This window comes from Cloeon dipterum, chromosome X, assembly GCF_949628265.1.
Source record: "Cloeon dipterum chromosome X, ieCloDipt1.1, whole genome shotgun sequence".
Classification (NCBI taxonomy): Eukaryota; Metazoa; Arthropoda; class Insecta; order Ephemeroptera; family Baetidae; genus Cloeon; species Cloeon dipterum.
Window position 1 is genome coordinate 6742908 of NC_088790.1, and position 24279 is coordinate 6767186.

The 24279-nt window shown below is 40.0% G+C and overlaps 7 protein-coding genes across 11 annotated transcripts; 3 read left to right on the forward strand and 4 right to left on the reverse strand.

The window, feature by feature from the left end:
* Nucleotides 1-517: 517 nt before the first annotated feature.
* On the reverse strand, nt 518-4569 carry LOC135947099 (BRCA1-associated protein). The gene is made up of 11 exons (XM_065495678.1): nt 4294-4569; nt 3899-4099; nt 3705-3843; nt 3447-3648; nt 2751-3013; nt 2181-2321; nt 1507-1672; nt 1331-1456; nt 1174-1278; nt 960-1115; nt 518-903 (listed from the first exon to the last, which is right to left on the reverse strand). Exons 1-11 carry the CDS (start codon nt 4373-4375, stop codon nt 730-732), a joined length of 1755 nt encoding a protein of 584 aa, XP_065351750.1. The 5' UTR covers nt 4376-4569; the 3' UTR covers nt 518-729.
* A 31-nt stretch (nt 4570-4600) lies between these two features.
* On the forward strand, nt 4601-7773 carry LOC135947103 (uncharacterized). Its single transcript, XM_065495684.1, has 4 exons — nt 4601-4698; nt 5225-5356; nt 5488-5767; nt 5830-7773. Exons 2-4 carry the CDS (start codon nt 5244-5246, stop codon nt 6772-6774), a joined length of 1338 nt encoding a protein of 445 aa, XP_065351756.1. The 5' UTR covers nt 4601-4698; nt 5225-5243; the 3' UTR covers nt 6775-7773.
* Nucleotides 7774-8272: 499 nt separating this feature from the next.
* On the reverse strand, nt 8273-13043 carry ALiX (programmed cell death 6-interacting protein-like protein AliX). Its single transcript, XM_065495677.1, has 12 exons — nt 12769-13043; nt 12219-12337; nt 11842-12123; nt 11548-11783; nt 11266-11488; nt 10415-10538; nt 10187-10364; nt 10007-10134; nt 9770-9953; nt 9496-9711; nt 9283-9441; nt 8273-9226 (listed from the first exon to the last, which is right to left on the reverse strand). The coding sequence occupies exons 1-12, from the start codon at nt 12972-12974 to the stop codon at nt 8774-8776; spliced, it is 2508 nt and encodes an 835-aa protein (XP_065351749.1). The 5' UTR covers nt 12975-13043; the 3' UTR covers nt 8273-8773.
* Nucleotides 13044-14322: 1279 nt separating this feature from the next.
* LOC135947111 (cytochrome c oxidase subunit 5A, mitochondrial) lies at nt 14323-15299 on the forward strand. The gene is made up of 4 exons (XM_065495695.1): nt 14323-14483; nt 14590-14702; nt 14788-14958; nt 15028-15299. Exons 1-4 carry the CDS (start codon nt 14417-14419, stop codon nt 15127-15129), a joined length of 453 nt encoding a protein of 150 aa, XP_065351767.1. The 5' UTR covers nt 14323-14416; the 3' UTR covers nt 15130-15299.
* Nucleotides 15300-15629: 330 nt separating this feature from the next.
* mRpS16 (mitochondrial ribosomal protein S16) lies at nt 15630-16622 on the reverse strand. Its single transcript, XM_065495696.1, has 4 exons — nt 16475-16622; nt 16080-16247; nt 15857-16016; nt 15630-15791 (listed from the first exon to the last, which is right to left on the reverse strand). Exons 2-4 carry the CDS (start codon nt 16224-16226, stop codon nt 15697-15699), a joined length of 402 nt encoding a protein of 133 aa, XP_065351768.1. The 5' UTR covers nt 16227-16247; nt 16475-16622; the 3' UTR covers nt 15630-15696.
* A 65-nt stretch (nt 16623-16687) lies between these two features.
* On the forward strand, nt 16688-17469 carry Tcs6 (Threonyl-carbamoyl synthesis 6). 2 transcript variants are annotated; one of them, XM_065495698.1, is made up of 4 exons: nt 16688-16813; nt 16874-16939; nt 17011-17139; nt 17196-17469. In XM_065495698.1, exons 2-4 carry the CDS (start codon nt 16926-16928, stop codon nt 17323-17325), a joined length of 273 nt encoding a protein of 90 aa, XP_065351770.1. In that variant the 5' UTR covers nt 16688-16813; nt 16874-16925; the 3' UTR covers nt 17326-17469. The 2 variants fall into 2 exon arrangements, with proteins under 2 accessions (XP_065351770.1, XP_065351769.1); XM_065495697.1 differs by lacking the exons at nt 16688-16813; nt 16874-16939 and having other exon boundaries at nt 16988-17139.
* A 260-nt stretch (nt 17470-17729) lies between these two features.
* Nucleotides 17730-24275, reverse strand: Zn72D (Zinc-finger protein 72D). 4 transcript variants are annotated; one of them, XM_065495676.1, is made up of 15 exons: nt 24117-24275; nt 22862-23031; nt 22647-22793; nt 22071-22462; nt 21636-21999; nt 21336-21446; nt 20896-21275; nt 20550-20839; nt 20297-20492; nt 20081-20237; nt 19685-19782; nt 18733-18828; nt 18454-18663; nt 18245-18401; nt 17730-18189 (listed from the first exon to the last, which is right to left on the reverse strand). In XM_065495676.1, the coding sequence occupies exons 1-15, from the start codon at nt 24164-24166 to the stop codon at nt 18104-18106; spliced, it is 2904 nt and encodes a 967-aa protein (XP_065351748.1). In that variant the 5' UTR covers nt 24167-24275; the 3' UTR covers nt 17730-18103. The 4 variants fall into 4 exon arrangements, with proteins under 4 accessions (XP_065351748.1, XP_065351746.1, XP_065351747.1 ...); XM_065495674.1 differs by having other exon boundaries at nt 22647-22796; XM_065495675.1 differs by having other exon boundaries at nt 20550-20824; nt 22647-22811.
* Nucleotides 24276-24279: the final 4 nt, after the last annotated feature.

A 24279-nucleotide genomic window follows, 5' to 3' on the forward strand; every position in this document is an offset into this window, starting at 1 on the left:
AGCCATTTGATCAAATCAGCAATATTTGATTAGCACTTAGACAGATGAGGTGTTAAAGATTAAGGTTAACAATATTTTAGTTTCTTGACATTTTTTATGTTATCAGAGTTTATGGACTATTCAGTTGCTTAAGATCTTGTTTTGATTTCAAAGAATAGAGTGAGCACAAGAGAGAATCGATATAATTTTACACTATAGACACAATCTCAATTTGCAAGTAAGTCCTTCAAAGAGCAATTCCATTGGCCAGGCTATAAGGCCTCTACTCTAAGTTCAGCCTGAGCGGGGAAAAATTTGAATGCCGTTTGTAAAAATTAGAGAGTATACCGTGAAAAGCTGGAACTGATCGTCTATTAATACAGCAAAGGAAGTTTGTTAGATTTCATTCATCTTCATTTGTGTAACTATTCTAAAAAGTCTGGAATTTCTATTTTCCTCCAAAAACACAATCCTTAGCAATCCTAATGTTTTGCGAACATTAGGTGATCAGGAAATCGTTGCATTGAAACCTAAGGAGTTTAATAATGCAATAACCGATTTTATTCCCCTATAACTTACATTAACACAGCTTTGATTCAAGCGATCACTGATTGATATTTTTTATCTTAGATCTTCAGCTTGGAAGTTGATGTCAGAGTCTTAACAAAGAGTACTAAGTATAGGAACTGAAAAAGTTAACTCACAGAGAGATGATGAAATTACAAATGTGAACTAGAAACCAGAAGTCTGTTAGCGATGTTTCTTTTTCCTGTTTTTTGATGCAGAAGAACTTGTACTAGGCGTAGGCGGCATCACAATTTGTCCCTCAGTGATTTCGTCTTTCAGTTCAGACTGGGAAATCTGATTCTTGGCCTCAAAGAAAAACATGACATCTCGCAGCTGCTCCCGTACATCAGCCAGTTCCTAGTAAAAATGACAATGTAAATAGATTGTTAACTTTGACAAAGACAGTGACATACCTTTTCTTTCTCACTTTGGTAGCTGTTAAACTTTTTCTCTAGGTCCCCAAATTTCTGCTCCCAGGCACTTTGATTTTGCTGCATGCTTTGGCTCATGCTAACCTCCTGCTGCAATTCGCTTTTTGCACTAGACAATTTAGTGTTCAGCGTTTGGATCTATAGCACGAAACCAAACATTAAAATACCACAATTATTGCTTAAAGAATCCAATCACCTTCTTCTCTTGAGCAGTTTTTTCCTTCTTTAAAATATCCACCTGCTTTCTTAGAGTGCGATTATCCTCAGAGAGCTTATCAACCTTCTCCTTAAGTTCTTCTCTCTAAGAATACAATCATTGTCAAAGTGCAAATAACAATATTGTATGATTTTACGTCATTGTGGACCTCCTGCTGCATCCTGACTAGCCTATCTTCAAAGTAGAGTCGTTGAGATTCTAGCTGGCTTGTAAGCAAATACGTGAACTCCAACTGAAGCGAGTCAGCCTTTTCATCTCCACCCTAAAAATGGCAAAATAAAATCAAAACAAAAACACAATAGTCGATTTTACCCCAGGTTTTTCAGGCGAGCGTCCTTGCTGGTCAGCGCCGACGGCGACCATTTTCCCATCTTCTTTGTTCTGAAGCAGGCGGTGCACAAAGTTGTCGCCTACGTAGTCCCACACTCTGTTGCTTCCCAACTGCATTGAGTAGCAATGCTGAGTCTCCAAGAAGTGTCTGTAAAACACAGCCATGTAATTATGTGCACTTATATTAGGAGAACAATCTGTTAAAATCGGGGCGCCTGACAAAGAGCAATGCGTGCAAGTATTAAATGATAGTGGAGACAAAGGATCAGCTCAAAAAATAAGTAATCAAATAACCAGGAAAAAGTCGTGTGCGGTTACTATTGTATGTTTATTGCTTTTAAATGAATAATACTTGGTTTCAATATTAACTTATTGCACTTTTCATGAAATAGTGCGCGATTTTAACGCTGAAAATAGTCAAGCGTAAAAAATTAATCTAATTCTATTTTGAGATTGCATTTAACCTTGAGCAGCAAATTTTAAAAAATGAAAATAATTGAAATGGTTTGGCTTTTTAGTGAATTAAATCAAGCACTGTGTGATGCTATTTTTTGCAAAACTAGGTGATGGTATAGTTTTGATTTAGAAGACAGTAATTCTATCATAAAAAAGAAAAAAAAGTTCAAAAAATTAAACGCAAATATCGTTTTGCTTACTGTGAAGCGTGACCCTGAACATATCGCCCACAGCCAACATGTCCACATATTAGACAAATCCACAGCGAATCTGCTGATTGGCACTCAAAACACTTGTTGTCCACCGCTTCTGGGGTCTGCACGTAGCGACAAACAGGGCATCTGAAATTTCAGGGGCAAGTTGTAATTTTATTTTCAAACATAACTTAAAAGTTAAGTAATGAGGGTTATTTTGCGCTAAAGAAACATAAAAGTTGTTAACTAGATCATAACATTAAAAATCAATACAACAAATAGGCACTACATGATAATTTCTAATTTTTGAAAAGGCAAAACCAATGGGTCTTAAGGCAAAACTGATTGTGAGACTATAATGGTTGCAACGAGGGAATTTTAATGTAAAGACCAAAATTTACAATGACAAGTGCCATTTATGATTGATGAAAAACACATTTGGAGTTCCCAAATCTGAGGGGACGGACAATTGATGTATGTGCAATGAAACGCAGCCATATAGGGACTTTAAATGGAACCCATTAGCTTAAGATTTGGTATCAGTGTCAGGTTATAAGGCATTAGAAATATGCTTACGTTGCATCGACCCACTTTGCGAGACAGTTGGAATGAAAAGAATGGTTGCACAAAATGGTCAGGATCCCATCAACTGATTCATCCATTCTCTCAAGACAAACAGGACATGTGGGTAGTTCTGTGTGTCCTGGTGGAGGCTCAACGCAGTTCCCCTCTCGAACAACCTCAACTCCAGACACATAAGCCACGTTGCACAGCTCGTCATCAGACAATGAACTGTAAGGAGCACCATGGAAGGTGTGGTAGAACTCGTCCGCAGCGACCTGGCGATGAGAGGTAAATATTATACTGTGGAGATTCTCCCCACTACTTGGTACTTCCAAATGTTTCTCAAGCAAGTTCCAGAATCTTAAATTCAAGGATATTCTATTGCGATTTAACCTTTCCAAATCAACTTCAACTGAATTATTTATTTTAATTATTATTTGTCACTTAGTAAAAGGAAAATAATTTTTTTATAATTATTTGATGTAATAATTTACATATATTCTGACAATAAAGTTTAGCCCAATTTCATAATAGTAAACAGCAAAAATTATAAATATTATTGAAATAAACTCCAAATAGCAAAAGAACGTTCCAACCCCAGATTTCAAGACCCCATGTTGATTTTGTGAAGTTAAAAAGTAGTTGGGTTACTTGTAGTGTTTGACACCTACTCCTACAATACTATTGCTCTGAGTAATAAAAGCAAACCTGGGATCTAAACTCGATGAGAGCCATGTAGTGGTTGAGAGAAGCTGATGTGTCCTCAGGTTTGATAATTCTTAAGTGCTTCATGTCCTCGTGACATGCAGCAGTGAATGCGAGTAGATCTTGGCAGCTAAGAGAGGATGGAACAGCCAGCAGACACACCTGCTCAGAACGCTGAGCTTCACCCTCCAATGATGTCAGTTCACTGCAAGGAAAATAACTGGCATAAAAATTTGCTGAACTATAAGTTGCAAATTTTACTTTTCTTTGTACAGATGCAAAATTCCCTTAGTTACTTCCACAAATGGATTTCCAGACACAAAAGATACAAGTTCAGAGGCTCCTGTCTTGCTTGATGAAGCAACAGTTTCAGCAACTGAAGAGCCATCACAAATTGATTCTAAAAGATGGGTATAAAATGTACATGTAATCATTGCGCGTCAATATCATCAAACCTGCAGGCTGAGGGGTCTGTTCTTTGCTACTGCAAGGTGAATTTTTCAAAGGCGTGGATGAGGCTGCTGGTCCCAGAACAGTCTCCACCCGGATTGACCTCATTTCTCTTTGACCCTTTTGCTTCTTCGAGTCTCCACCTTTCAGCTGCTTTTCTTTAGAGGCACCACGACTGGCCATTTTACTATGTTGGTATTTGGGGGCTGGAATCGAAAAAGAAATCATTAGCAAAGAAATTATATTGACTTCAAACTTGATTTGAGGGTTAGATTACTTTGCAAGCATCTCTTAAATTGACGTTAATTGTCACATGATCACATGATTCATGAACTTTCTGTGTTCAAATTAAGAAGCAGTTATAGTAGGATGCAATCTAAAATTGAGCAGAAGAAAAGACCTGAGTAGGAGAGATGGTCTAGAAGAGGATACTCGTCGCCGATCTCAAGGCGAAACAGGCAAAGCGAAACTCCATAAGACATCACATAGGCCAAGAGACGGATTCGCACTTAGCAGAACTCAATTTCTAGCCAATGTTAGAGGTTAAAAAACAAGACTAATGGCAGATCTTTCGTTGAACTTAGATGCCACAGTCGAAATTCGAAAACGCAATCAATCGCAATTTTTATCACAGCCCGTCAAGTTCCCGATGTTTTGTGTTGTTGTGGTCCTGTTGTAGCCAGTTGTAGCCCACTGCGCAGTGACCAAGCGCAGACATCTGGAATTTGGAGCTGGTACGGAGAGTGGCGATCGTAGCGGTATGCAGAGAAACCATAATCGTCAAGGTTTTACTTGGCGCGCTCAGGTTAGCACTCGTTCAATTTTGTGCTGTTGCTGTGCATTGAGCAGTGCAAGTGCATGCTCATGCTCTCGCACTGTTATACTGTTGCTATCGGTTGCTGATGCGTTTTGTGCTGAGAATTGCATTGCATTGCACAGTCCGGCGTCCGGCCTGATCACAGTGCTCAAAAAATATTTTATTGACGAACAGTTATTCACGTTGATACTAATGTATGTAATGTAATCTTAATCGAAGATAATTTTGGCAAGCTTGTCAAGCATGATAGTATGGTAGAATACTCACGTTGTCAGTGTTGTATGTTTTTTAATTTTAGATATTATGTATGTATGTGTATGATAACATTTATGATAATATCGTTTAGTGCGTGAATGAGATTTGTCTTTTTGTATTATTAGGATATATACATATGTATCAATCAGCAATTACATATTGTTGCAACTTTAGATCAATAACATTACAGATGATTTGTACATATCCCCTAATTGTACATAAAGTATATTAAATTATATTTTATGTTTTACGTTTGCAGTTGCTTGCAGCGTTTAGAAATGTGCGACCGTTTTACATCTTTGCGACCCAGGAGACATTCCTTTGACGACTTCATATCTGTGGAAGAATTAAATGCTGGTGGTATCACGCTGCGGAAATGCAAATCACTGTGGTAAGTAAAGAGCTAAATGATTTTTGTCAACATTAAATGCAATTTCTCAATTTGAGGCCTTAATTAATTCATTAATTTGCTGCTGTTTAGTGATTAAAATTCAACATTTATATATAATAACATTTTTTCAGTGGTGATAAAGTGGAAACTGAATCTAGTCAATCAAGTGAAGGAGAATGGAGCGATGATGATTCAACTGACTCCGTCAAGTTTGAAATTAGCGCTGATTGTTTGAAACCAGAGCAAAGACGATTCACTGCCCAATTGAAGGACCAGCAGCTGGTGAAACCTGTCAAGCAAGAGGCGTATGAGAAGCGCGGAACTGCTCCGGATGATCTTAGTTCGTTCCGTGAACATCACAAGTGGGTGCCGCCGAGACACTTGGACAGCTTGCTACCGAGCCACGTCTATGTAAGCCCTGTTCATACCGCTTAGAGCTGTACTTTCTGTTTTCAATATATCTGTTTTTTCAGGCAATACCCACTCCAAATTATGTCTGGAAAATGCGCCGAAAGAAATTAACAAAAAAGAAGCATTACGATCAAAAGCGTTTTGAGGTTTTGGAGATCGCGTCTGACATTGACACAGATGATGATAAGTTTGAAGAGGATACGGAGAAAGGCCTTGACGCGTTGCCTGCTCGCCCAACGGTTCGAGAGACGAATATTTCAAGAGTTGAGTGGTTAAAATCGAAATTGACTCCATTGAGAAATCGCGCGTGCAGTAGTGATGAATATTCGGACACGTCTGACCCAGAGTCTGAAGCGCCAAGCAGTCGGAGCAACATGAAAACTGCTTGTAACAGCTCTGACGATGACTTTTGTCATGTTGACCGAGATAGTGATTACGAATACTCTCATTTGTGGGGAGAATCTAACTCTGATGACGACTCCAACTTAGATTATGGGCCTAAGGATGTTGACTTCTTTGGCACTGAATACCTTTCGAATTCCCCAAAGCAGTCGAGAAATGTAGTTGCAATGAAAAAGTGTTTCCAAGCCTATGATTCTCCTTCTCCAGAGCCATTTTTGCCTGAAACGCTATGTGAACCTGTGGTTGGACCCATCTGTGTGCACAAAGTAGGAGCCAGTGATTTACTGGCTCTTGAAATGATGGACTTTGGCCTTGATGCCCATTCAGATATGCCCAGGGTGTCAAATAATGCTCCTACTTTCAAGCTGGCAGAAGTGCCTGTTGACTTAAGATCTGAAAAGTTGGATATTGATGTAAATTCACTTCTTTCAAATGTTCATGCGGGGGCAGCTAACTGTGATCATGTTAAAATTTCTGAAACTTCGAATATTGCTGGGATTAAAAGACAATACCACGCTACAGGACCAGGCATTGAGGAATTTGACACTGTGTCAAAATTTGCTCGGTTGCATACACAAGATACTTCAAGTGGCGACGAATCCTAACTTTACTTATAATGTGAAATTTCCAATGGAAATTCTATAGATTTTAAACCACTTGAAATGCTGCGTGATTGAGCATGGAATTTATATAAATTATTTAAATCTTCCTACGATATTAGTCTAGTTTAATGTAAATAAAATCATAAGCTGGCATTTCTGACAAACTTTATTCACTGGAGGAATAGCTGTAAGAGATGTTCACATATTGACAAAATAATTGGTAATATTATTTATTGTACAGGGGGTGCCATTGTCTAACAAGTCGATTCATTTAGTTACTGTGCGAATAAAAACAAGAATTATTGTGATAATGGGAATCGATTAATGCTTACAATTAGCTAAAGCTGTAGTGGTTACTGTCAGTGGAAAATATAATGGAGTGCTGGTAGGAAAATTATTTAGAGCATTATTTCCTGAGGATTTCCTCCTCACTAACCCTGCATGCAGGGTTTGCAAAAACACGAATTTTTCAGGAAAACCCACTATTGCAAATAACTTTTTGCGGGTTTTTCTGCAATTTTCCATAACACATGCATTCTTGTGGAAAGTAAAAAAATTCATGATGGATGACCAAAAACAGGGATTTTTAATATCACCAAAATCAGTATTAGAGCCACTGGTTCCACCAAGAGGCTCAAATTTATACTCGACGTAATTTTCCGATATTCCGGACTCTTTTGGAGCGAAAATTGACTACTTTCGGGCTAAATTCGGAAAAATGCGGAAAACCCCTAAACTGGTGGGTTTTTCCAGCCGGGTTTTTACGCAAAAAACCAGTGGTGCATATTTGCGCATTGCAAAATTGGCGAACCCTGCTTGCATGGGCAATGATATAACAAAAATTCACTATTCAATTAACCGCAAGACATGACCAAAGGTGAATTCTCACTGAGAAAAATTTCACACTTCCAAAATCAAAGCATCCCTTAGGATTTGCTGTAAATTTTTAAGATTGTTGCTGCAAAGTTAGCATGCATTTCAAATGGTAAAGAATGTCTCCCTACTTGAAATCAGATTTTATTTCAAAACAAAAGAGTTCCCCGAAAAGTATCATACTGTTGAATAGATCTTGACAAGAGGAATCTAAAGCTGCCAAGAAAATGTGGTAAAGCGCTGTAAATTCTGTGGAATGTTTGAATTTTTGCTGTGGCAAGGTCCTAAATTTTAGAGCAAATTGACTACCAATCAACTACTCACTGCATTTAAAAATTCAAATCATCTTCAGTTTTCGCGCTGTATAGAAACACTATAGAAGAAAAATTCATTTCTAAACATTTTCGCGCTAGCTGGAAATGGTTGGTGTTTTATGATTTATTTTGATGAAAAGGGTTGCTTGGAATTTCCTACACACGTAATTGCGAGTATTCCAATTTTAGTTTAATTTAATTGTAAGTTTGACTATCTCTGATAATGAAAGTCTTGATTCTTAGCGCTTACGACTTCCAACCCTAATTAAAGATAAAAATTTAGTAGGTTATCTTATTATAAATAAAAGCTCATATCAGCAAGTAATTTGCAATTTTTATTAGCCGTAACTGCAAGAGCTTCAAAAATTTAAACATTATTTAGGTATTTTATTTCTTTAGGACAGACTAATACAGCTTCTGAGGCGAAAAATTAGGATTAAAAATGCTAAATTAAAATAAATGCCAAAATAATGTTTGGCGCTGTTGTAACTTTAGCACAACAAAATTATCACGATATATAATTGGATTTTAATACATAATATTTCAGTCACTAATGAGCTGTTGGGCGAACTGTAAATTAACTGTTAAATTTTGAGCTTTCAGCGTCTCCAAGAAGGGCCTCCAGCCCTGAAATAATCAGTCACAGGTTATTAATATAATATTATTAACCTGTTGCAAACCAATTTACATGCAGTTGAAACTTAACCAACGTTAACATTTAATAATATAAAAAGTTATGAAGAAACAAACTGTGTAATATTTGTAGTTAAATGAAAAGCACCAAAAATTATTTTGTGACTTATCGCATTGGTTCTTCACTGCCAAGGGGGTTGTTGGTTTGGTGGCTGCTGTGGAGGGTAGCCTGTGGGTGGATAAGCTGGGAATCCGCCCTGCTGTGGATAGCCAGTCTGCGGTGGCGGGTAGGGATAGTTGAAAGCAGGTGCGTGCTGCTGTTGCGGGTATGGTGCTTGCGGGTAAGCGTAAGGATTGTAGCCTGTCGGCATTGGTGCGTAGGCGTAAGGGTTCACACCAGGCTGACCATAGGGTAAAGGCATGCCCTGCTGTTGCACAGGGTACGGAGGGGCGGCCTGTGCCGCTGGAGCGGACATTGGGGCAGCTGGAGTGCTGTCTGCATGGTGGGCTGGAATGCTAGGGGTTCCAGACGAAACCTTGCTTAAATCACTGGTGAGGTCCTTTAGCAGCTCGTCCTTTTCAGTTTTTCTGGCAAAGCAGAAGTCAGACACCTTGTTTTGGAAGTTCACCAGCAGCTGAAATAAGGACGATTTATTAACAACCTAAAACTAGCTTAGTTGTTGAGGTTTACATTAGTGAGGTCATTGTAGAAGCGGGAACCTTCCTTCAAATTAACTTGCAACTCCATAAAACCGTCATGCGCAGCTGCTAGCTTCTTAAGCATTTCCTCCCTCTGCATAGCGGCAGCTCCAGCACCACTTTTTTCCTTGCAGAAGTCAGTATTCACCCTCTGCAAATAAAAGATTAATTAAGGAAGAGCCTTAGGATTGAGATTGAGCCGGACCTGGATCTCTGCCACAAGCGACTCCTGCCTAGTTAAACTGTCCTTGACTTGCTTGCTCAGTGATCCATAGTTGTGCCCCAAAGCTTCAACGGAAATATTGGCCTCATTGATTGCACCATCCTGAGCCAAAGCCGACAAAAACTGGTCCTGCATATCAGAGGTTGGAGAGTTCAGCTCACTCTCAATCACATCCCTCTCAGCTTTGATAGACTCCACCTGAGAAAGAAAAGTTTCATAGTGTCAGTTCAATAAACCTCTGACTGCGGTATATTACAGTTTCCATCAGTTGCCGTAGCTGGCAAGCTGCCGAGCTCTTGCTCGCACCACTTGAACCGCAGGAAGGCAGAGCAGCTTGTAAGGCACTTAGGTCTCCATCCAACAGTTGAATACCCTCCAAATGATTTTCGAATTTGCCCCGCACTTTTTTGTCAGCTTCAATGGCATTGGTAATGATAGTCCTGCATTTAAATAAATTAGGTTAAGGAATTTAAATACAAACTTGATTTCTCACTGGTATTTGACAACGTTTGCCTTGAATGTGTCGGTTAATTTTGCAGAAGGAGTTCTGGTCCACTTCTCCTTGAACTGATTTCTCAGCTGAGTGTCGGAGTCCTCTTCCTCTTTCACCATACGATTGCACTGAAGAATACATTTTTTTATTTTTTATTGCTGCTAACAGTCCAACACAAACCTCATTCAAAATTTCTTGATTCCTTTGCAGCAGTTCAGGAAGCTCTTGGAGCATCTTCTGTAGCTCACCAAGGCCTCCGCTTGACTTGACGCTTTCCGCCTTGTCCTTGACAGACTGGGGTATCTCCGCTCCGGTCGAATCCTCTAGAGCGGCAGGCAAATTCAGGGACGCCAAAATACTAAAGATAAATTTTAATTTAACAATAATTTGAATTAATGTTGCACTAACCTGTTTAGGAGTTGTGTGGCCTCCCTCAGCTTCATTATCTCGGTGTTGACCAACTCTGTCTTCCGAACACTGTATGCCGCCATGGCCTGGAGTACCGGCACAGGAACAAGGTTCTCAAAGAGGTCTGCAAAATCAACTAACTGAGTAATGCGTTTATCTGAGCCGGTATTACATTAAACCTACAAGTAACAGAAAGTCACGATTAAAGCAATTGTCCTTTTTGTGTCCTGCTCCAAATATTTACATATAAACTTGTTTCTTCTTGCTTTTCAATAGATAACATTTAAAAAAAACAATAAAAATAAAAAAAACGATCATTTTGCATGAAAATAATCATGCCTTCTGAATTTGCAATGTCTGGTTTTTGCTATTGCTACAAGAAAAATATTATAATGACATTATCTACATGTTCCATGGCAATTATAATCTCAAACTACCTCAAATAAGATTATAAGATACAAGCAGTTCAATGTTACAGGAGACCCACAAAGAAAAAACAAAAAAATGTTTATATGAAGAAGATTTGTAACTGAATTTTCACATTAATTTGCTGCAAACTAGGTAATTTAAAATTCCTAAGTATTATAATCCTTGCAGTTAATAGTTTGCGGATCTTAAACACACATCATGAAATTCAGAATGAAAACAAAGAATATAGAATTAAAAGCAAAATAATATAATATAAGTTAAGTAATTTTACTAGACTAACAGGGCTTGTTTGTTATTTTTCCACAATAAGTTGCTTTAAAGTCAGTAAACCACTAAAATAGTCGTGAATTGGTCTCATAAATAGATTCATGATTTAGATTTCCAGGTCTCATCTTGAGGAAGGCACTAAACTGTTCCCTCACCTTTGGACGACTGGCTCATTTTCTCAGTCACAGGGAGCGCTTTGGCCAAAGGAGCTTTTCCGATAGCAGGCAAGTCTTTGGCGTTAGGCACCTTCTCATGGTATATGAAGTCGTTGTCTTTTTTGCTCTCGGTCAGAGCCTTCTGGGCTCTGTTGACGTAGTCCTGGAAGTAGGTGGCTTTGCCCATCGTTTGCTGCGCTGTTTTGAAAAGCTCCAGAGCGTACTGTAATCAGAGCAGTGAACTCTATCTCTAATACAAAAACAGTTTTGTTGAAAAATCACCTGCAGACGCGAGATTTCCTCGCCTACTTTTTTGTCAGCGTTGCACACAAGACTTTGGTAAAACTGCGCTACACCGCGATACGCAGCTTGCTTGCCACCCACCACAGCCAGCCAGTCACAGTCACCTCTTTCCCAGAGGGGATGCAGGCTTTCCTTTTGCATCTGCTTGTAGGCCTCGGAGTAGAGCTCATCACACTGGGCGCTCAGCTTGGCAATCACAGCATCCTTCATACGATCTGCGAAAATAGCCCAACCTTTATAACTTAAACAAGATTTCTTTCATGAAGACAAGACCTTGAATCGCTTTCTGAACAAAGATTTCTTGCGCCTGGGCCAACATCAAAGCAGAAAGAGCACCTAGCGTTTCTGGCTTCAAATCCGGGGTAGGATCTTGATGGATCGAAGTTAAAACGTTTGATTTCAGATGCCCAAAAATGCCAGCGGACTGTTGCAAGAGTTTGGCCGCCAACTTTCGACCTTCGTCAGTTTCCATGGTTTGGTTTGCAGCCACACAGCTCTGCAGGGCAGCAATGTTGAACATAACACAAACCTTTTCATAAGCTAATGAGGAAATAGCTGCAATTAAAAAAAAGAATTAGTTGCGGTGTTGATGGCACGCAGCAATGAAAGTTCTGAGCTCAGGTTCGATTTAAATCTACAATTCAACATACTTAAGCTTAGCCGGCCTCCAAACAGACTGCCTCGATCAAAAGCATCCTTCCATTTGAACGGTATTTGAACTTCGTGGGCAGGAATCTTTGCCTCCATTGCACACAGCTGATCATAATAGCTGAGAATGAAAATGAAAATTAATTAGTGTCTCCAAACAACAAAAAATATCTTGACTTGGCTTTTATGATGTGAGATGGAGACAATTGAAAGAAAAACATAATATTATGTATAATTCTCAATATAGTATTTAGAGTGAAAACAAAAAAATTAAAGCGATACGGAAAGAGAAATTCAGTCTATTTTGATGATGCGTCGTAACGTACATATTACACAAAATCTCCTAATATCAATTTAAAACGTTTTCCTGATATTTGCAGCTGTAATATTGTGTGGAAAGTCTTATCAGTGTTTAATTTTGACACGATACATTTTGTTTAGCATGAACAGTGTGTGTCATTAAGAGAGAAATTAGTATCATAGACCTTGCGTCGAGAAAAATTGTCAAATAATAAGCAGGAACTGAAAATGGTAATAAAAAGTTCAAATAACCAGTAGATGAGCTCGAGCGACGACTCATATTTCTCGAACGCCTTCCACAGGGCAGAGTTACGCAGCTTGCTGAACTCGCTGATTTCTTCAGTGTAGTCGACGGGTTTGTCCGACGTGCTGTAAACGGATGCAACCAAGTTTCTCAACGGCTTTATCACGTCAATGTCTGACGGCTTCTTCAACGGGACAGCCAGTAAGTCCGCCATTGTTATGATGACTAATTCAGCAAAGAGCAGTGAGACTTCTCGTTCTTCGTACTTCCCGTGACGGATAGAAAAATAAGTCTGGTGTTTGCAACTTTGCAATAATTTTAGTCAGCGCCACGACGGAGGACTTTAGTGTCGCTAGTGTCTCTCCATTATGTTATCGAAATCAACAGCGCCAACGCCAAGAGCAGAGCAGCCGCTCGGCTGCGCCCGGCCAGGCCGGCGCAGGTCGGACCTGGCTAGCAAGTAAACTTATTCGTGTTATTTGGTCTATTTTGTATTTGAGCTTAAGAACTACAATTAATTCTTTCTCAATAGGTAATATTAAGGATGGTTCCCGCGATAAAAGTCAGCAAACAACACAAGAAGTTTAACAAAATTTGGAAAAATTTGGTCAAATCATTTGTTGTATGAAAAGGAGCTTTATTTTATTTCCATTATATTATTTTATTATTTATACCAGAACTTAAAAAATTACTTTTTCAATTTCCTCCCTTCAATTAAATATGTTTTTTTACATTTAAACCATAAATTTCTAAGCCAGCTACTCTGCGCCACACCAGCCGGCTACTAATTTTGGCTCATTAGCTGATGCCATGTATTCATTCAAAATGCACCAGTCGCCGGCCGAAAAGTCGAAAAAAATCGAAAAGCTCTTGAGAAAAAATAGTCTTCAGCCCTTCTTTGTTTGAGAGGCTATTTATAGCTATGACATTTTGTGTATTAAAGTCTGTACCGAGGTTAGAAAAAATAATTATATTTTTAAATTCTACTCTACACATTTTATACGATATTGGGCGCGAGTCACCACAAAATTCTAATAATACGCTACATTATAAAATATTAAGTTGTAAAAAAACTATGAAAAACACGAGAAACATATAGGGAACGATTTAGCCAGAGGGTGTCAATAAATGCGTTCCATAGGAATATCGAAAATTGCAAAATTTATTATTTAATTTGAAAAGCAGGAAAAGCAATCCGGGCAATCTTTTTCATTGTCGATAGGGACAATCGCCCGCCAATGACAATGGCAATCTTAGTTGTTTGGTAACCAAAATAATTAAGAACTGTTGTAGGTTGAGACTTGAGACCAGTCGAGACTGTTTAATTTTTAATTGATACTAGGTTGAGACAATAATTGCTCGCTATAGAAAAATAAATCTAATTTAAAGTTTAAATAAGTTGATTTTGACGTACGTAGTAGGTTTTCCGGTTAAAAAATTTTAATTTTGTCATTCGAGACCGGGATCCGCACCTCTACCATTTTAAACAGACAGAATTTTGTAGCACGCGTTAAGATTTAAATTTTAGCGGGGACAAACTCTTAAAAACATGGCCGACAGTCGTATGCCGATTTTCGTTATCTTCATTTGGTAGAACCAATTCGATCGGCCATCTTTTACCCCAGCTGAAAAATCAAGTTGATCCGGCTCGACAAAATGCTGCGAACAGTAGTCGGGAGGTTAAATTCCGTCGCCAGGGATGCCGTTTTCCGCAGTGCTGGAAGTGAGTAATATTTTCTTTTTTAAAGAGAAGTAGAGTCTTCATTTAAATCCCGTATATTTTCTGACTCTCTACTTGATCGCCGCTTACCCTTCAAAAAATGTTTCAGTCGGCTCTGTTAGGTGTATGTCCAAGCATTCGACCGAGACCGATGCCGAATTCGATGCTCGCTACGAAGCCTTTTTCAACAGGGCAGACATTGATGGCTGGGAGATCAGGAAGGTGAGAGATAATTTTAATTAGAAGACTTCTGTAATCTAAACGTCAAACTACGACAATTCTGAACATAACATGTTGTTTCATTTAGGCCATGAATGACCTGACTGGCATGGACTTGGTACCTGAGCCAAAGATCGTCACAGCTGCCCTGAAGGCTTGCCGACGAGTCAATGATTATGCCCTGGCCGTGAGGTACTTGGAAGCTGTCAAGGAAAAGTGTGGTGGCAAGGTCAACGAAATTTACCCATATGTTCTCAAGGTACTAAACATTGTTTGTCTTGTAATCAGTATGTACCTACAAGTTCTTAAAAATAATTTTTCTTTTCAGGAAATCCGCCCTACACTTGATGAGCTTGGCATTAACACCCCTGAGGAGTTGGGTTATGACAAACCTGAACTTGGTCTTACAAGTGTGTACGACATGCACTAATTTTGTCGTTAATTAATTTTAGTAGAAAATATCCCCTTAGTGTGATAATATTTTGATGACCTGTTTCAATTCCATCTAAACCTTAGAAACTTCATCAAATTTTTAAAATTACAAGCCAGGGGTTCTGTGTACAGAGTTATAAAAAAAATAAAAATTGTCATCCCATGCTACACTGTATTTTTCAGTGATCTGACCCATAATGAAACTTAATTAATTACACATAAATCGACGGCATTAAAAAGTTAGTGTTTTATCATACGATTCCTTAATTAATTGCATGGACAATTCGTAGCATCTGCCTTGTGTGGATCTTTTAGAATCCTAATTATACACTAGGTCCACCAGTGCCAAATTAAAGCTTGCAACAAAATCGAAATTTCTAATAAATCATTTCTTTAACCATGAAAAGTTGGTTATCTTTTAAAGAAATTATTGAACCCATTTTAAGATGTAAAGTAAAAGGGCTACAAATTTACCAAAGATATTAATAAATAAGTATTCTGCTTAATATTTTCAAGTTTATTTAACGTCATATCTCTATTATAGCTAGCGTAAAAATTAAAGCACCTAATTTTTCTCTTTGCTCTCTTCTTTCGCCTTGATCCTATTCCTCCAAGCAGTCATGTATGTTCTTGGGTGAATGGGCAAATATCCAGAAAGACCTTTCAAAAACGGTTCAAGGTGTACATTTAATTCTAACTCCCGAATTTAATTGATTTCGTACTACCTAAAAGTTCAGCAACAGGATCAGTCAGGTTAACTCCTCTTGCAAGCCAGTGTTGTATCCTTTCAAAATTGAATGCCACTAGCTTTTGGTTTCTTTCATTTGGCAACGGATCATACGAGCCGACCTGTTCAATTACTGGCATGTGCTGGTCGGTGCGTTGCTGCAAAATTTTAATTATTAATATCGAGTATGTATTGGTGATGTAATTAAATAATTTATATACCTCTGCAACGACGATATGGAAGAATGGTCTGTTTGCGCAGCCCATGCGGACAAATCTAATTATTTTCTTCGAATCATCTTTGTATGAAGCTCCTCCGCTGGCTGGTTTGATAACGTTTCTCCAGTGAATTATCCTCTTGGCAGCCATATCCAATTAATTTTAAATAACCTAAAATACCCAATACAATATTTATGTTTTAGTTCCTGAGTTTATAGTGTAAAAGTGTACTTAATATTTTTAAAAAGAGAATTCCTTTATTTACACATTTTTCCCAAGATTCGGAGTGTGTATGTAAATATGAGAACACTTCTTCAAATCTTTATATATACATATGTGTTGATACATGCAAGACAAGTATGAATATGTTTACAAATAAATTTTATAATTTTCCTTACGGTCTTTGGGTTACTAGACGTTCGATTAATACTCAACATCAAGCATTAAATAATCCAACTAAATCCTGATCCTGCTCTATAATTTCCTTGCTTGCTCTCCAACTTCGATTTTTATTTTTTTCTCGTCCCTCAACACACACACCCCCTTCACTTGCATCGGTGCTCCTGCGCACGTGCTCTGTGCTGCACGACACACCCATTTATAAAATTTGGCATTGGAGCTCTCGTTACTCTTTGGCTCTTTTGATATGTAAATAAATATAAAACAATAATACATATCACTCTTTTCGGTTTGCAAATTATTCTATCTACTAGAAGTTTAAAGTAAGGTTTAGCAGGGTGAGTCTTATAAATCACTCAAATCAAATAAATACACAACAAAAATAATTTAATAAATAGTTTCACGTCTTCTGCAATCGATTGGACCGAATTTTTGACTTCTTTTGGTTCAATGACTTCGTCCCTGTGAGTTTGAGTTGAATTAATTTTTCCTTATTTTGTTTACTTACCTTTATGAATTTTCTTATTATCTGTAGGGTGTTGACTGTCCCATTCGCTTCTAAGCGTGAAGCTGAAATTGTTTATGATGTCCTCAGAGTGGATGAAGAGCCTAAACGTGGAGGCACAAAGAAAACGCTGAAGCTAATCGATTCAACAATTGAAGTGTAAGCTAAATTTTCCTCAAAGTACCTTATCATGAAACAAAAATAAAAAATTTCAGTTCCTTTGAAGCCCCTGAAGTGAGGCATTTGAGGGTGGCATCCAACTCATTTTTTGAACACCTCATTCTCGTCCAAGAGACCATCAAAGCATTCGGACCACCAAAGACGGAGAAATATGAGCACTGGTAGCCGCAAAGAACAGCAGGTGCACACACCCGCACCAACACCCAGCAGAGCAATCCAGGGCTTGGTGCTGTATCTAGGCTGTAGGGGTGCATTTATATTCTACCTGATATGGGTTTTGATTCCCGCACCATGGCTCAAACAAGCAGGTCTGGACTTTTTGCCGCACAAGTATTGGGCTGTCGCGCTACCTGTCCTTGTGTGTGTCATGTTGGCGTTTACAGCCTTCCTTATTTACCCAGCTCTCGGACTTGTTTTAACTCCCTCCATTGAAGAGCAAGAATCTTTTGTGAGTGATCAAGATTATCAAGACGACAGTCATGAAGAAAATCGGACTTTCCCTTCGCAGAGGTTTGTGCCCAACGCGGTGGTAAACAGAATTTTGTTTGGTGAACAATAAAACAAGATAATTCAATTCACTAAGTAGTATTATTTTTTTATTTCAAACACTTTATTCGCAAGTGTTAACAATTCCACATTAATTAAAGAGTGAAGACTAAACCTATGTCCAAGTCAAAACATTATGAGGAATAACTCATTACTTGGTAATATAATGTAATCAGGAAACCGTGGCTTTAGAAGACGCGTGGAACGTCCACGTTGTTTGGGTGGAACACGGACTGTAAAACAACAGGGTACTTCCAAGGGGTGCCTATGTACCTATAAACCTGTGAATAATAATTACGACTGCTACTGAATCCTAAAGATGGAATCGATAGATCGGCACTCTAACAGCATAGGTTTCCTAATTAAGCATTGAAATACTAAACAGTCAATGAGTAGTTTAAGCAGCAGCCCCCTCAGGAACCACTTTCTCCGTGTCCATCTTCTCCTCGCCTTCTTCCTTTTTGTCCTTTTTCCCGTCACCACCTAAATCGATTTTAGTTTTAACGAAATCATTTAATCTCCAGTCCACCAATCTTACAAGGCTCATTCTCTCCCTCGGAGTCGTTGCCCTCGCCACTGCTGTTGTCCCTGCGGCGTTTGCGGTTGAAGCGGCCGCGCTGGAACTTTGGAGGTGGCAGAGGCTCCATGCCCAAGACTTTGTGGATTTGACGGAACGCCAGCAGCCGCAAAGCTTGCTGCAATGGTTTATATTCATATTTTGGTTGCATTGTGCGTTAGATAACTCACCTGAGCACTGGCAGTTATGTCCTCTCTCTGCTGCATCGTCAGACACCCTGCAGCGTCGGTTGGCTCCTTTTCACAGGGGTCCAACAACCCCGGCCCACCTGGCAAGATGATACCTGACGCCACTGCTTCCATCACACGCCTTAATGCATCACCAGGACTTTGAGGTTGTCCTGCACTACTTAACACCTTTTCACATAGAAGCTCAAGAGCCTGAAATTGAAGAAATATTGATAATAATTTTATCATTCCGCCAGAGTCGCTTGCTACAAGAGCACTCACCCAAGAGGGGAACGGATGCCACGTGGGAATTCGAGAGCAGAGATCCTTCAAAACGCGTATCACCATCACACAATGCTGAAGACCAGTTGCCCTAGCCTGAAAAAGTGGACTCATTACTTTGTGGTCCTCTTCAAGCTGCTAAACCAAATCTGTCCAGTGGCATGCAGATCTTAATTAGGAATTGATGAATTTACAATGCTTTGCTCTGCCTGTAGGGCTATGGCCAAATAAAAGTGTCAAAAGGTGAGTGTTCGCTGAGCAGTCAGCTTGGAAGGCATTGTCATTCCATCAGCTTAAAATTTATTTACATAAACCATTCACGATACTTCCTCAGGAAGCTGCAAACAAAATTATTGGGCAATTTTCACGGAATTGTCTTTGCGGAGGATCATTCAACACTGTTTGTAACGTTGCGTTTCATTCGTCCCAAAAACTAGGCCATTTTGCAGAGTGAGCTTTTATTAAATTTGGACAACCTGCACTTTCTTTTGATTTGAACAAGAGAGGTTAAAAACTTTGAAGCCTCATGATCAGTCAGTAGTACCGGTGGACCCCTGCCTCGATTCCTTTAGAGCCCTTTTCGGCGCAGGGGCCAACTGAGGACAAATCAGAACTTCTCTTTTGGCTGCCTACTAGAACGCCATCAGTGCAACTTGGCCTCCTTGACTCACGCACGATTTGTCAGAGGAGTTGCTGATGGGTGTCAATTTGATTGGCAAAGCATAGCAAAGACATCAACTCACAAGAAAAGTTCTGATGGACACACCGCTCGGATTGAAAGAGAAGCATGCATTACTTTGAAATTTCAACCATCTGGCAGAAAAAGAAAATTACACTAATCTATGATTTGTCCGTGTTGAAAGTTAAGTGCCAGACACAAGGCTGCAAAGTATTTGAATAGTCTTCGCATAGGAGAGTAAAAAATGTATAAAACAGATAATTCCGTGCAAACCTGGAACCACTTGGCATGCCTCAGCGCTGCAAGGGCTTCTAAGCATTGCTGCTTGTCCAAGAGATTCCCTACCGGCCGGCTCGCTGCCTCGACAGGCTCTGAACGAGGGAGCGGACAGGTCGGTTAGTAACATAGTAAATATGCGTGTTCACACTACACCCCGTCAGCAGCCAAACCATGTCATCCTCGTCTCAAACCATGAGGCATAATGAATTGCTATTGGTTAGTCTCTTGCCTACATGGTAGAGAATTTGGAACCCATGACATTTTGGCAGCCGGTCTGGATGTAGAGTGCACTTTTACTTAGACTATAAAGGACAAAGTAGATTATTATGATTCTGGGAGGTAATACATAAGTATCCATGATCGGGAGCATGATTTCTGTGAAACAATTACCAGCTCCAGGACTGTCACCCACAGCCTCACGAACCACTGGAGAAGTAAGCATGATCTGCACAGTGATTTTTGGGTCATTCTTATTGTTGCGGACGTGAATAGAACTCTCTTGCGGATGAGCTGTCACCTCGTAAGCATCATCTGGAGAGCAGACACTCTGGAGCAAACAATTCAAAATTGGATGATTTGTTGCTAAGTTAAAACCCTAGATAATACCTTCAGTTGAACCGGCAGCATTCCAGCGACTTGATTCAGTAAATTCACAGTGGGTTTGTCAGCACACAACACGACTAGGCAAACATTTGTATCTCCTTTGAGCAGCAACCCCTTGGCTAGAACGCCTACCCTCATCACACCCTTCAGAGTCCTTGTGTTCTGGGCACACTCTTCCTTACTGCGGTGGAAAGAAAACCTGGAATGCAAAGAAAAGGTAAAATATTGAAGAAACACTTAACATCAATCTACACACATTGATCCATCCCGCCCGTCTTCCTTCTTAACCGCGGTAGCGTCTTCTGGCTTCTCAGATTTGATTTCGGTCTTCACAACATCCGCAGCAGGAGCAGGTGCAGCGGCGACGTCCGCAGGTCCCTGTGCATCGACCAGCTGATCGGACACCTGCTTCAGCGCCTTCTCTGTATGTGATACAATGCGCTGAACGGCCTGCAACTCTTCTTCAGTGGGATAGATCTCCTGGTGCTTGGCAGTCATGTGCCTATCGTCACTCGAGTCTGGACGTCTCATCTGGGGTGAGAAGAACTGAATGATAAATTAATTTGGTCTCTCTTCTTTGCTGCGCTAGCACAACAACTTACCATCATGTGAGGTGGGGGACCGCCTGGAATGAACGGCGGCCTCATCGGAGGACCCCTGTGGTCCCTGCCCTGGCGCCAGAACCACTCCATTTCCTCCTCGTAACGCCTCCTCTCCTCCCAGAATATTCGCTCCTCCTCCTCGACCATGAGCCTCTCTTCGTCTCGGCGCCTGAAATATTCATCACGCAAATGCTGCCTGCGCATTTTCTCTTCTTGAAGTTTGCGCTGGCGAAGGGACGGTTTGATGTCCACGACTAAGTCAGGATTGACCTTTTTCTTATACTGCAAGCGGTGTCGACGACCTTTCATGTGCATTTCTTTAGCGTTTGGATCATTGAAACGGCACTCGCAGAGCTTGCAATTAAAACTGACAACTTTTCCTGTAAATATGGATATTAGGCTGGTGTAACAAACTGAAAAAATGAAAATACCATCATTACCTTCATCGTTACGAATTTCTTCAATATAATCTTGTCCAACAGGCTGAATTTCTTTCTCTTCAATTTTTGAGTCCTCAGATTTGCTAGTGTCTTCTTCCTCTTCCTTAGTGCCTGCAAATTTAGAATATTATAAAGCAAATGGTAATGTTTTAAGAAACACTTGAATGAGAAAACAATAAAATCAGTAAAGAAAATAAGGGAACAAGCTGTTTATATCACTGAATCGATCAAAGAGCTCGGTTTGTATCATCATATTAACCTTCAAAGAGAGGAATACATAATAAAACTAAATGAACAAACCTCCAGCAGCAGTGAAGTTGATCTTTGGAACAGTGGACGGTTTCTTTACTCCACTGGACACCTGTCCCGTTGTGCCCGCAGGTTTCAGAGCTGAGCTAGCAGTGGCTGTCGCAGTGCCAGGTTTGGTCCCCATAACCAAGGGCTCATTGGATGGAATAGGTTTGCCCAGCTTAGTGTGCAGCTTAACCACTTTCTGGTGCTTGACTCCTCTAATGTGAGCGGCATAAGCATCAGAACCTGTGCATGTCACGTCACACAGTTCGCATCTCAAAGCATTTCCGCCTCTGGTAGCTGTCCCTGTGCCTGCTTTCAACGCAGCTTCTTTCTTTTTGTGTTTCTGGCCCTCCAAATGTTCCCTGTATGTCTGCAAAATTTAAGTGGAGCCAAAATCAAATGACAAACCCACGCTGAGAAGCTGAGAAATGTTTAGTGTACCTGAGGTCCTGCACAACTGATCTTGCAAACATCACAGTAGTGCAGCTGCTGAGGTTTAGGCGGCTGCTTCGGTTTGTTGAGCTTTCCAGCCTGCCCTCCCAGGTTCCCTTTTTTGTACTGCCAAGTGTTCGCAACGCCGGTAGGAGGCTTGGCTTGAGCCTGTGTTTGCTGCTGGACGTACATGGTTGCTGCGTTGTAGAGCGCTGTGTCGTAGCCGGCATTATTGGGCTGTGCTGGGGGAGCGTAGCCAGCAGCATAGTTGCCAGCACCCTGGTTGTTGTAGCCCGCATTACTGTATGCGTTTGTGGCTTTCGGGGTAGTGGTTGGAGTCACTTGTCTAGTGGTCACGTTATAACTGCTGCTAGGAGTGCTAAACGCTGGCTTTGCAGCAGCTGTAATTGTACAAGTCTCGTTGAAATTCTAGCTTTTCTAGCATTACAGGCAGCATTATTTGATTTAATTTCTCAGTCTAAAGTTTTAGGGAACTCTTTTCGTAATTTCATGATTTTGTTCAAAGAGCTAGGAGTAACATCATTGGAATACATTTTAACGCATTCAGATGAAACTGGACTATACCTTGGTAATGAGTTTCAGTGCCTGAGTAAGTACCAGAGGCGGTGGCTGCAACCGCTGGCTGCTGGTAGTAAGTCTTGGAACCATCGTAAGCAGGGGCAGTGGATTGAGCAGGTCGGCCGTAGCCATAATCATAGGTAGTCCCAGCCGCTGCTGTGCCGCCGGCGACTATGCAGGTAAACCATCCAGGATTTTTACAGCTGAATTATTATATTTACCATAGGTGCCAGGAGCTGTGTGAGTGGTGGCTGCTTGGTAGGCACTTTCGTAGCCAGTGGTGGCGGCCCTCTGGGTCTGATAGGTTGTTGGAGCACCTGAGGCTGGCGTCACCGCATACCCTGTCTGGGACGCTGCAGCCGCTGCTTGATATGCAGCCGCACCTGTTGTTCTGGAATTTCCAATCAAAAGAGAAACTTATCGAGAAATCGATTTCAATGAACTCAAAATGTTTGTATATTTGCATGTAAATCTAAACAATAATTAACAATTACATATACATATTCAATAAATTTGTTATTTATTAATGGAACTTTGAGTTAAACGAAGGACCATTTTTTAAAGTTCCTTTTCCATCATTGTCTTCCTTGCTGGGAATTAACCATAAGAAGATCATGTTGCCATCATAAATAATGTGCAAAACTATTTTATCTTCTGTTCCTACTCAAATATTATATTAGATATACGTATCTCCCATAGTTCTGCTTAAAATTATAAACTATACACAACTTAAGTGCAAACTACGCGAAATTTTACCAGTTTTCAAGCATGATAAATAAGCGAAAGCTAGTAAGTCTGTCCTTAAGCGAAAGCTAACACATTATGGCGAAGATCAGCAGCTCTATTAGATTAGATAATTAATTATGGAATTGCGACGATCAAAGGGATAAAAGCATCATGGTAGCGGAAAAATTACGCGTAGTTCAATAGCCAAACGCGAATTTCCCTGTTGCAAGAAAAGGGCATCAATTCGACAGTGAAAATATGGATGTTTGTTCAGCGATGCGCAATTTCCGCGCTACCAGAACGAAAGGCAAACAATTATTTGGCTGTAATAGTGCGTTATTGCTTAGTATGCGATTGCAACGATTTCAGGGTTTTAAGAACAAGCTCAATGCACGAGACCCAGATACAGAAGAATGTAATATAATTTCCACTCAATTTATGATATACATATAGGAGCTTGAAAAAGACATGAAAATTTAACTTGTTTATTCAAATTCGGTCCTAGCTAATACTGCGAATAGTTTACCAATCTACTTCATTTTGTTCTGATGAATAAATACGTGTATATCTGTAGGAAAAGGCAGAAGGTTAAGAAAATCAATAATGCTTTTATGGGACGTTAATGTGGAATCGACTAGACGTGATTTTTCGCCGGGTGTTGTGCCGTGTAATTCGCTTTCGTAGAACATTATTTATACTTTAAAGTAAAGTTTATCTCTTGAAATTTCATTCTAATGCATTTTTACTTACCCGTATTGAGTTCCACCGTGAGTAAATCCAAAATAATTGTTTGTGGCCATTCTGCACGCGCTTCCAGGGAATCGTGAAACAAGCGGCGAAATGGAAATGGTGAAATTTCAAGATGGTGGCCTATCCGACACGCATGTGTGTTGGTCGCTTTGCAAAGAGGGGC